Source organism: Anguilla anguilla, chromosome 2 (assembly GCF_013347855.1).
Source record: "Anguilla anguilla isolate fAngAng1 chromosome 2, fAngAng1.pri, whole genome shotgun sequence".
Classification (NCBI taxonomy): Eukaryota; Metazoa; Chordata; class Actinopteri; order Anguilliformes; family Anguillidae; genus Anguilla; species Anguilla anguilla.
The window spans coordinates 67,708,714-67,721,138 of NC_049202.1; the positions used below are offsets into that span (position 1 = coordinate 67,708,714).

General features: G+C 46.8%; 2 protein-coding genes across 2 annotated transcripts in view; one reads left to right on the top strand and one right to left on the bottom strand.

Moving 5' to 3' along the window:
* Positions 1 to 12,425, bottom strand: part of LOC118220656 — an 84,931-nt gene that overhangs the window by 39,127 nt on the left and 33,379 nt on the right. The window lies entirely within an intron of this gene.
* nfil3-3 (nuclear factor, interleukin 3 regulated, member 3) lies at positions 5,810 to 10,749 on the top strand. Its single transcript, XM_035404709.1, is given in 3 exon segments — positions 5,810 to 6,095; positions 7,326 to 8,126; positions 8,128 to 10,749. Coding segments are annotated over 2 exon segments (1,203 nt in total). The 5' UTR covers positions 5,810 to 6,095; positions 7,326 to 7,469; the 3' UTR covers positions 8,674 to 10,749.

Sequence of the window (12,425 nt, forward strand, 5' to 3'; positions counted from 1 at the left end):
AATCCCACGCATAAGCTCAAAACTGCATGCCTTGGTATGTCACCCGCCACGCTAGGCAAGCAGCAGCCATTCACACTTCTGCCCAGGCCCACTTGGTAGCCCCGTGGCACCCATGTCATTTGACACCCCTGGATTTTGCTGGGGACAGAAATTGAGCAGTAATACCAGTCGACCTTCCTCAACCCGGTGATCCTGGTTCCAACAACGCAACAGGACGCTTAATGACTTTACCAAACATCATCTTTTCCTGGGCTAAGGAAAGAGTGTTAAGTAATGGAAGTCCGAGGTAGCACGAGGTGAAGCCCAGCGGCTGTCCCCAAAAGGGCTCATCTTATTACTGTCCTCACTTAACTTCACTGTTTCAACATGATGCATTTCCTTCCTGCCGAGCCAGTTCCGTAAAAAAAAAAACTAAAACCGTCAGTACTAAAATGACAGTTCTTTTTTTTTTTTCCTCCAAAACTAACTATCATACAATAGGTTGCAAATGTTTTGCAATCTTACATTTGTTTAATCTCACTTAATTATATAATGGCCTCTCAGACAGACAAATGCTCTTGGATGCAAACATCAGCTGCTCTCTGAGAGTAATTTTATTGTCAAAGCAGCCATGACACCCCCTCGGGCTCGGCTGTCAAGACTACAGACACACGCTACGGTGTGTACAGCAATGAGCGCAGGCACCAGACTGCGATGTGTCATGGCCTCGGATTGAATCCAGACTGTGCGAGTTTAGATAGTGGCTGGTGGCTCCACATAGGGCGATGCGGAACTGCTGATTGCGTTGCACCAGGGAATGGGAGGGTTCAGTTAGTTAGGGGGACCGCATTTCACTGCTATCTAGCGACCCCCACTGGTCAATCAGTCACCCTGTGGACTGCACGTTGAAGCCGTGTATGAATGGTCCTCCTCTGACTCCGCTCTACGCGAGCCAAGCTGTAGTTTGTGGTGTAAGAAGAAGCAGTTGGCTGGTGTTTCAAAGGAGAACCATGAATGACTACACTCTCCCAAATTGGCAGGGGAGTTCACGCATCAACGTGGCGGCGGTTGCAGACGATTGGCCGTGCCAAACTGGCCTGGGAGTTGGACACTCTCAGCCCCACGTTGTGCGCCAAATTTATAAACAGAAATAAACAATTAAATCATTAAAAATAACGAGTGCCTGCGTTTGCTCATTCAGCCACAGCTTATAGACCATATGTGCTGGTAAACATGTGCATGCACACTGGAATGATCCTGTGCGTGTGCGTGCACATGCGTGTGCATGTTCGGGCGTGCATGCGTGTAACATGCCCGTGTTACATGAGCGCAGTTCACATAGGTTCGAGTTTGTCTTGGTCCTTTGGTCCATCTCTTCCCTCTTCTACACTGACCCTTTGACCCTGGATGTTTGAACATCTCAGGCTTACGATGTTCATCACAGCAAACAGTGCCAGGACAGTGACCTCAGGGTCCCAGGGTCCACACTGCCATCCTGGCTCAAGGTGGGTTGCAGTGGGTCTCACAGCAAAACTACAGAGGGGCAGACCATCGCACACCGCCGCATGAAATCATGATGCAACATTTCGAAAGGCTGAAAAGCACACAAAAAAAATGACAAAAACAAATCCAAGAGATTCAGCCCTTGGTTTGACGCTGTTAAGTGAGAATTTACTTTGCGTCACCGGCAGGCTTCCCGTTAACAGAAAGGGGAACTTTTCTGAAAGACATTTTTTTTTCTTCCTGCTTTTGGCTTTGCTTGTAACCAAACCTAGTGACGGACAAACACAAATAACATAGAATGTGCTGAGCACGACCAACCAACTATGTAGCGCAATTGCATAATTCAGTCAGCTGTAAGCAGCATGTCATATTCAAAATGACTGTTTTTTTGTTTTTGTTTTTTTACAAAACTTTCAATTTCAAGTTTCTCAGGGACCTACAGATTAACGCAACACAAAATAATTTATTTGTATTATATGTATTAAGTCTGATAAGCTCGGAATTGTCGCCAAGCTGACTAAGGCCAGAAAAAAAACTGCACAATGTAATAGACTGTATTTAATCTGGTTCTGCTTAATCCCTTTGACCTGGTGAGGCAATTTTGGTTGCCGTCTTTCAAGCCTTCAAAACTAGTTTATTAGTCGGGCCAAAAAACAATATGCTGAGAGCATGTGGGACGGACAGGCCTTCGTTCAGACCTAAGTTATCAAAGTTATTCAGTCCCACTGCCATCTGATTTTCAGTCCAGATCGCCTGCAAGGTCATTTGATTGTGGTTGTACCGGTGTTCACTGGAATGAATCGAATGAGGAAATCTCCCACTAATGCCTGAATGACGCCATACTGGCATTACCATCGCGGGACCGGGAATTAAATTTTGCACGTGCTGCTTGCTAAAGGCTACCAAGCTGGGCTCTGTGGCCACAGCTCAGGGAACAGAACGACCAAGAGATTTTTCTGTGGAACACATGACATCAGTGCATTACGGTTCCAAACACAAATGGTGGCAATCTGGATGATAAACAACCTATTAGCGTCGGCATGGAAAATGATATGTCAGCAATCAATCTGGCAGCGAAAGTGTATTATCTTCATGGAGTTTTTGCATGGCGTTATACTATAGAGTAGCACAACGACAAATCAGCAATTGTGGCAACGTGCTCCACAAACTTGTACTAAAGTTCAGGTTGCGAAAGAATGTTTTTGAGGAAAAAGTGTACAGCTCTTTGAGCTTGCACAGATATCCAGGAGGGGGGACGGGCCCTTTTCATCTTGAACTGTTCTATCTACACCTGTTGGAGTACAGAAAATGCGATTGGTCAAAGTCGTCTCCCCGTGTCTGCGTGAAGCGCCCCGCGCTTCTCCATTGTAAAATCTGAATCCTTCACGTCTCTGACTATTCAGAGCATCTCTGACTGACCCTCCACCGGCGGTAACCACAGGGAGAAGAAGCAGGCAGGAGTAGGAGGTCTTTGTAGAGACACCCAGCAGCTTTCTTATCCCAGCTCGGAGAGACCAACAGGTGCACCTCGCATACTGAGGTCACAGTAATCCCCAAACAAAACCACGGAGAAGATGAGACGTCCCAGGCCAGTCGTTAGCCGTGACCCGGTGGTGAGGGTAGGATTTAGGGAGGGCTCGGTGGGCCCATGGAGGTGGGCACCACGGGGCAAGGTAGGAGAGGTTGTTTGGGGAGGGAGTGCCAAGGATTAAAGATGAGAAAGACTGAGTCACATTATTACCTTGGCTGTGCTCATCCCCAGTTTGGGCTTCTATTGTGTACAGATGATGAAGGCCCAAAGCTGGTCAGAAGTCTCTCGCTCCTTGTCCCATTGACGCAGAGATTTGGGTTTGAATTAAACCTCCCGTGTCAAACTTTAAGCAGCTGCCCCCTGCAGAACTTCCACTAAAGGCCTTCTCTGCGATACTGTCCCGAATTCAGACGAAAAAGTTGACATCTCTCTCTCACACTAACTTTTTGGAGTGAGCTTATGGATCAATATTTTGTTGCCACACGAATGGTAGAGTTGATATTATCATTTGGAATGCTTTGGAGGCTGTTCTCCGTATTTCATGGCAAATCACATTTCAGCTCACACCAAATAGTCTTAAACATGTCATGTGTCTTCACACTGTCCCATGAAAATAAAATGCAAAGAATGTGTTTGCGTGTGTGTGCGCGCGTGTGTGTGTGTGTGTGTATTGCATGCTGTGATATGCACAGTCTGTTCTGTTTTTATGCAATATTCTCAACTAAAATACAATGGACTGCAACACTGTGGCACTAAAAATGGAAAATGAATAAATCCAGTTTACTCTCACATAAATTTTTCATAAAGGCTGACATGCACTCCAGTCCAGACTCTGCTGAGTCTAAATTGCCACTTACCACGTCCAGAGAGTATTGACACTTTAAAAATTAAAAATAAAAAAAATAAATAAATTAATGCTTCTTTTCAATTCTGTTTGGAGAATTTGGTGTCCTTGAGAGAATTAGCAAAGGCAAAGGTAGGTGATGTTGAATCAGTTTTTTCAGTAAGCCTATCAAATAATTAAAGGGTGGATGAAATTAAAAAAATAAATACAAATAAAAAACACCAGGCAACAACAGCCAGGAATGTCTTCCCTTTCCTTCCAAGTTGAAGGGCATTCATCTGTAACTGGACAGATGGTTGTGTGAGTGTACCAACAAGGCCGATATGTTGGCTTATTACAGACAGACACAACTGAAATTTTGAAGCAGAAAAGCAAAAGGGGGGGGGGGAAATCCCTTACTGACAGAGCTGGCAATAGTTTACATTTTTTCACTTCGCACGTTCCCAGTACTTTGTTTTCACCAAGAACGTTTAGCAACTCTGGCCAAAGAGCGTGAAAAATAAAACTACCGAAAGTCTTACTAAGCATCTCTGTGGGGTTAGCTCATGTGCTGAATTGCAAACATGACTTTTTTCACCCTGGTCCCTTCAACATGTACCAGCGAAGGCGGGGGGGGGGGGGGGGGGGGAGGTTGTCTCCATGTGTTGCCAATTTGAACAAATATTCTAAATATTTCCATGATTAACTGCAAAGTACAAGTAGAGCTGGGGAGTTCACTATGATCAGCACTGCTTTTAAACCATTTTCCCAGGGAAAAAATGAACTCAGATGCTACAGGCCATAATTGATGATGTGCAAACTAATTTTTTTTTTCTTTTTTTACTACTTGGCTCACAGTAGCTTTAGAATGGCAAAGTACATTTTGCAATCAATGAATGTTGACAAGCTAAACCAAATGAAGGACCGAGAGTAATGTACAAACTAATACATCTATACACTGAAGTTGACAGTTATTTTTTCCTGAGCATAGTCAACGCAAATATTGAATGACGTATTATCCTCCTTGGCGTGTTTAAACAAGGCAGATAATTGGTCTTCAAACATTGTGACGTATAATAAATTAAGCATTTCGCATGGCAGGGCCCATTTCTTAATTTGAGCTAGTATTTAATTTAATAATGCAGCAAACATGAAATCGGGGAGGAAATAACCAGCGTAATGTGAAGTTTAAAACATAATTAATGAAACTGTTTAAATACTTTACAAGTTTTTATGGTGTGTTCCTGCATTTCAAATCTTAAAAATCTTTCTGCACCACTGACTTTTACTACTTTGTTTTGCGCATCAATTTCCCATTTGGCTGAAAATTAGAGTGAATACGTAGTTTTATTGATCTGATCTCAACAGGTACAGACGGAACGATGTATCATACGTCTGCGTTGCTATAATGTGATAATACAACATCTTCAGACGGCCATGTTGTCAAAATTATGTTAAATTAGTTTTTTTTTTTTTGTTCTATCATTTGTGTCTTGCCCAGTCCTGGCGTTTACTGAAGCTGAAGAGTTTAATGCATCCCTTGTCAGTAATAGACAGCCACTTATAAAAACAACATTTTTGAAAGCTGGGAACAGTCAAGTATAAATCTATTTTTAATTTTTAAAAATTATATGTGTAGGCGATGGGTTTAATGCAAGTGAACTGAAATCAGCGACCAGGCTTCCCGAGCGTGCGCGGACTGAACAGCAACCCTGCTGGAAACTAAACTGAAATCGGACATCTAAATTTTAGGAAGAAAATGTGACTAGTCTCTTGAACGATCTAAAAGGGGGGGGAGGGGTCATTTGGATAATCTTCATGAAAAGATTATCCTAATGAAAATAGTTAAGGAAATTGGGTGATCGTGAGTTAGTTGAAGCGGATATCTACAAGCTAGCGGAGCTTTCCCGCGACGGGGTGGACCTTAAACAGAGGGGCGGTCTTAACGCCGGTCGCTTGTTCAGGCCGCGGGGTTCAACTAAGGTAAGGGGGCGTCCTCGGCTGAACTTGTTGGTGAAAGAAACAAATACGAGCTGCGGCATCCACAGCCGAGCAGAAACAAGCGAGACGAGGTGGGAGAACGACTGGCAACCTACTCCGTATCGCATACGTTAACAAGTGTTCTTTTTACTAGGCTACTGGAGCTAGCTGAAATAAAAACGGACAATCGTTTAGTTGTTCTACATAAATCAGGTGTACACCTTCAGTTAAAGTGTAGTATACGAAAGGAATAAAAAGGACCGAACTATTTCTTCACAGGTAAGACCATCATCTATTTTTTACGGTGTGTAGCCATCACACATATTAAAGAACAACGGCAAACCAAGTCTCCGAATACAGCAGAGAAGTAGAATATTGTGTCAGTATTATGTGCGCTGTGGTGTATTATGTGAATCGGTGCCCTATAAACTGTAGCCTACTGTTGCCGCGTGGTCAAAGTTCTAGCCTTTTGAAACGAGGACAACGTTTGTATTTTGTGCGAGAGGTAAATCTGTCTAAAAAGTAAAAATGCTAACTGCCATTGCAAGCACTTCGTGACTGTTTCAGAATAAAGAAATTCCATGATTTCTCACGGGTGACGTTACAAAGATGTTCGCGGAGCACAGAATGTTATCCAGCGTATAAATAACAATGCTGGCGATTCGCCCGAGGAATGAATGTAATAGGAGGACAGGATGTTCGAACGGAGCGCCCTTGTGGTAATGTTGCATAACCAGAGAAATGACATTTAGGGCGAGGCTTGAAATACGCGCTGCACCTGATAGTTCAGCCTCTATTTCTGGGAAACTAATGAAAGCGAACAGTGTGTTCAGGACTTACCTAGGCTACAATGTACTGGCGCGGAACGTTGACTGCGTTCTGAAATCAACACATTTTTGCTTTTCAGGACACATGTACGTCAACTGCCTTTTATTGCGAAAAGTGCATCAACTTTGTCTGTTGACAACAGGAAAAGTGTATTAAGTATGTGCGTTGTAGACAGGAAGCATTGCTTCGGTTAAGGATATAAAAATGTAGACGGTACAGATTATTTTCAATATGTCGGCTTCGACTATTTAATAAACACAATAGCCTACATTGTTGAGTAGCGTATGTTCTTACTCTGTTATTATCGATTTTACGATTCCATCGCCCGAAAATATAAACCTTTTGCGTGATTTCATTATCATAAGTCAATTTCAGTTCTAGGTCAATGGTTGGTCTAGACTGAAAGCGAAATTTTCCACAATGACCACGGCCACCACAAAAAACTGAAGCCGATTTCCCTGCGCATTTCAGTAGTTAGTCCTTAATAAAACAGAAGACATTACCAGATTCAGTCATCGGTTCGAATGGAATTATTGCATTAAGTCCATATACGTACAACATGTAGTTACACAGGAAAGATGTAACTGGTTACGTAACACTGTGTTGTAACAGGTCTTCCATAACATATACACAAATTCCCCTCACTTAATATTTCCCGCACTTCTCTCTCTGTACCGCTAGGTGGAGCTGTTGCTGCATGGAAGATCACTCCGAAGTCCGGGGCCCCAATCCGTAACTTCGTTCTCAACGTTGTTTTCCAGCGCTCATACCTCGTTCAAAAAAAAATCGAGAAATAATACGCAAGCCAGCGGGTCCCTAAGACTGATGAGCAGAGCTGTGAAGGTTCTGGAGGAGAACGCCGAAGAAATGACCGGCCAAAGTGACGCGGTGCTGCAGGAGCTGGTGCCGTCCGGCGTCAGGGAGCTGGAGGCGGAGTTGTCAGACGGAGCGCTGTCCTTCACGGACGAGACGGTGTCCATCCTGACGTCGAGCAGCCTGCTGGCGCGCTCGCTGCTGGGCCGCTCGTCAGGGCTCAAGCGCAAGGAGGGCGGCGGCGGCGGCGGCGACGGCGGCAGCAGCCCCAGCAGCGCCCTGCGGCGCAAGCGCGAGTTCATCCCCGACGAGAAGAAGGACGACGGCTACTGGGACAAGCGCAAGAAGAACAACGAGGCGGCCAAGCGCTCGCGGGAGAAGCGGCGGGTCAACGACATGGTACTGGAGAACCGCGTGATGGCGCTGCTGGAGGAGAACGCCCGGCTGCGGGCCGAGCTGCTGGCGCTCAAGTTCCGCTTCGGCCTGGTGAAGGACCCGTCCGACCCGCCCGCGCCGGCCCACCCCGCCGCGCCCTGCGCCGCCCCGCCCCCCACGCCGCGCTACTATCTCCCCCGAGCCGACGGGGCCCACCCGGGCTCCGCCGCCGGCCCCCTGCCCGCCCCCCCCCGCCCCGGGCTGCCTGTACGGGGGCCGGGGCGTGGCCAGAGAGCACGCGGGCAGCGTGTCGGAGGACTCGGGCTTCTCCACGCCCGGCGGCTCCAGTGTGGGCAGCCCCGTGTTCTTCGACGACCGGCTGAGCGAGCACGGCAAGCTGTCGCCCCGCGGCGGCGGCGAGGAGCCCGGGTACGAGCCGCACCCCTGCCCCGCCGGCCCGGACCCCGCCGAGAGCATGAGGAGCCTGCCCCACAAGCTGCGCTTCAAGACGCCGGGGGGCGGCGACGCCGGCGGCGACGGGGGGGAGAGCCGGCGCAGCCCCGCCCAGCCAGGCCGGGACGCCGCCAGGGGCCACGCCCCGTTCGTGGGGGCCGAGGGCCCGTGCGCCTGGCAGCAGCAGCAGCAGCAGCAGTACCCGCGCCCCGAGCAGCACTGCTACCCCCAGCCCGCCGCGTACGCCCTGCCTCCCCAGCAGGGCGGCGCCGACTCACAGTACCATGCGGAGAACAGCGTGCTCAAGTCTCAGCTCAGCTCCCTCAGCGAGGAGGTGGCCCAGCTCAAGAAGCTCTTCTCCCAGCAGCTGCTCTCCAAGATGAGCTAAAGGCCGCAGGCGGGACGGGGAGACTCTTTACCTCTGTACGCACGGAACGGACCCGAGACGGACGCTGGGCCTTTCGGCAGCCTGTCCACTCCGCAGTAAACTGAGAGACAGTCGGGAGGAGCAGGAGCGCCGCGGAGACGTCTGCGGGTCACTTTTTACTGTGCCGCCTCTCCACGTGACCCGAAAAGATATCATAGCCTCTCTCTGATATCAAGATATCATAACCTCTCTCTGATATCAAGATATCATAACCTCTCTCTCTCTGATATCAAGATATCATAACCTCTCTCTCTGATATCAAGATATCATAACCTCTCTGACGTCACGAGCTGACATTACTTTCGACGAGTTCCACTTTGTTATATCAGGGGTGTCTTCGCTCTGCTTTAGGGAAACGGTCACATGTAATTATTGGGCTGCGCTGGGATACAGCGGGATCAATGCGTTTCTTCGGCCTCTGCCTCAGACAGGGCACAGCTCTCCAGATGTACAGTGTGTGTCCTCAATAGCAAGGCACCGCTCTGCCGACACACTGCACTGGTCCCTCTATCCCCCTGCCCTCTGTCAGACACTGTGAGGACCTGAAACACACACACACACCTCTGCCCTCGGGATGTCCACGCCTCACACACACACACACAAACACATACACACACAGACACACACACAAGGCTTCCTATTAACTGTACGCTGTCTACTTTCGGGTCAAACAGAAGGTCAAACTGTACAAACCGCACTTGCGAGGGCTTTCTCTCGATGCATAAGCTACCTGCCTCAAGTAGTAATGGACTTATCCCAGCTAACTTTGTAAGACAATATTGTATCTACAGTGTTGTACAGTATTGTGCAATATACAATTCTTCTCATTTTTTTTAAAGCAAGATCTGTATTGTATTCCTGTTCTCATCTGTGTGTTTACTGTGAGGTGGCAAAGCATGATGGGAGTCATTTCAGTGATGTCACTTCCCTGTACATAGGCCTTCAGACATATCAGGTACTACTATACTGTATACACTCACAGTTTACACCAGCTAAAAAAAACATAGGGGTGTTAGTATGGTTGTGTGTTACCTCCTCTGGCAATAACCTGGTGCCGATGAGGCGCGAGCTGCTTGTTGTGCTGTTGAATAAAGGGCCAAAAAAGGTTCGAATAGGTTTGACCCCATTTCTGCCTGTCCGAACCCTAGCCGCAAACGTTCCACTACCTTTTTGCTAGATTAAGTGGAACGGTCTTCAGTAACCATTTGGAAGTATGCAGGTAGTCCAGACACCACCAGCACTGTTACATGTTATCGCCATCGTGCATTCCCCCTCACACACAATGTGGAACGATCAAAACTGGACCGGAAAGCCGTTTGACCACATCTGCGCACTTATACAACACCAGGCACTTACTTATACAACAGCAAGCACAAAGTAGGTCACCCCGATTAAGAGCATTTCCCAGGCAAAGAGAATGGAAATGGTAGTAGCACAGGAGTATGAGCTTAACACGGGGGTGTGGGGGGGCTGGTACAGCAAACTGCTGTAGCTACAGTGTCCAGTTACAATCAATTCCTCCTGAACACAGGGCAGCCACCATTACTGTAGAATCAACAACACAAATCCACATCTCTTCTTCCCTTCAGGTATTTCCAAATAGTGTGGAGTTCGTTGTCACGAATGCCATCTAAATTGCTGTTCCACGCCATACTGTACAAACTACTGAACATGCAGGATTACTTCGCAACACTGAAAACATCCTGCTGTCTGTGACACACCACCGTGACATAACACTATGTAATCCGCTGCTTCGTGTCGCTGTTTTTTTTGTTCAACACAGCGTTGTTCTGCAGTAACTTGTATTTTCATGTTTATGTACGCAACCGTTGTTACAGTACAATGCTGAAAAAAACATTGTTTATTTAACGGACATTTTAAATATCATAACATTTTGATTATGCAACTGTCTTGCAAAATAATATGCAATAGGTTTTATTCACTTGTTAATAAATGGTTCCCTTTTTTTTGGAAAATGCTGTATTTCTGGTTTTGATTTAAACCAGTCCTGCTTGGAATAAAAAAGTGACTCGTGCATTCAGGTCACATGATGCCCTCATCGCAAGCCACAGATGTGGGAATTCCCATTCAAAATGGCAGCCTTCTGTTTAAACAGAGCAATAGAATCTGATTGGCTAGCCTGTTCATTACACTGAGGCTTATGGGTAAACCCATCACAAATGTTCATATGCCCAGTGGGGAGCAATCCTATATGGAACCTTCTGGCACATACAGTAGAACACTGATGCCATGATGGCAGCTGATTTTTGAAAACATGGCCTCATGACTAAAACTGGTAATTTAAGTTACTTTTATTGTAGGGCATGTTGCTGATACTGATATTACGCGAGCTTGCTTCAGCAATGACCGCTCACAGCAAAGCATAAGTGTTAAGTCAATTCTGACAGAGTTTATATGAGTCTGCTGCTCTATTAGAGTAAAATACTCTATCAGGGGTGATGTTACACTGACCATTGTCCAGTACATTAGCTGTAATTCAGCATTTTGTTTTCCCTTGAAAGATAATATGATAATAACTGACGGTTACTCAGGGAGTTTACAAGCTAACTGCAATTACACTTAACTGGGTAGCTCAGTAGCCATTTTTTTCTGTGGAGTGCTGCTTCACAAAGCATCATGGTTATGCATTAGCTGGGACTACACAGTGCCTCCATACAGCTGGCTGGAAACACTACCAATGGCAGAAACATAGAGCGAATAACCTCACACAAGTCCTGCAGATTAACCCGTCTAAACCTGTAGAGACGTTGCCGTTGAGATTCTCAAATTTTCAACATTTTCGGCACATTGAGGGCCACAAAAATATGGGTCTGTTGAGGTCTGTTGTATCAGGTTGAACTGCAGCAGATATCTAGAAGAACACATCAAATCTCATGTGTGAAACTCTCAATGGATAGACAGAATTTTTGGGTGAACTGCCCCTTTAAGACAAAGATTCCAGCCTTTGAGTAGCACAGAGTATACGAGCTGTGCATTCACAACTGAAAACGGCCTACCTATTAACCTCACTGTGGCTGACTATCTGTAAGCTCAATTCTGAAGCTGAAGTCGTTATACAAAAGATTATAGCCCCAATTAATTTTAGGCAAGATTATCAAAATTTAAAAAATGTGCCATATCATACCATGTTATCAGTGAATTTATATCAGTGTCTCTGCACTGGATGGCACTTCAAGTAAACCATTTATTAGGGATGATTAACGCGATTAATGCACATAAAAAAGAGAAATATTCAAAAAAAAAAAAAACAATTGAGATTTCACTTCCGTTTTTGTTTCAGGCTGTAAGGAGCGGTCATTGTTCTTTCGCAGCGTACACGCCTTCCTAAACGTAGCGCCTGCGTGACTCAGCGAGCGCAGGCGGGGCCGACGTGTCCGGACAGCCGCGTGTGGGACGCGCGGAGGGCTACAGGCCTGTACAGACATCAGAAACACCCCCCCCCCCCCGCGCCCCGGCCCCGGCCCCCACCGAGGGGCAGGCCCGGCGTGAGCAGACACAGCTCCTCCAGCTAGCCACCGCCCTGTGCTGCTGCTCCTGCTGCAGCAGCGCCGCCAGGACACGTGAGCTGCAGGCAAAGCAGGGCCTGGACGGAGTCTTTACGGTCTACAGCTGAGAAAGAAAGAGCGCAGCCTGGATGTGACCAACGTTTTCTCCTGAACTCTGACTCACAATTAAGGGCGTGTGTTCATTTT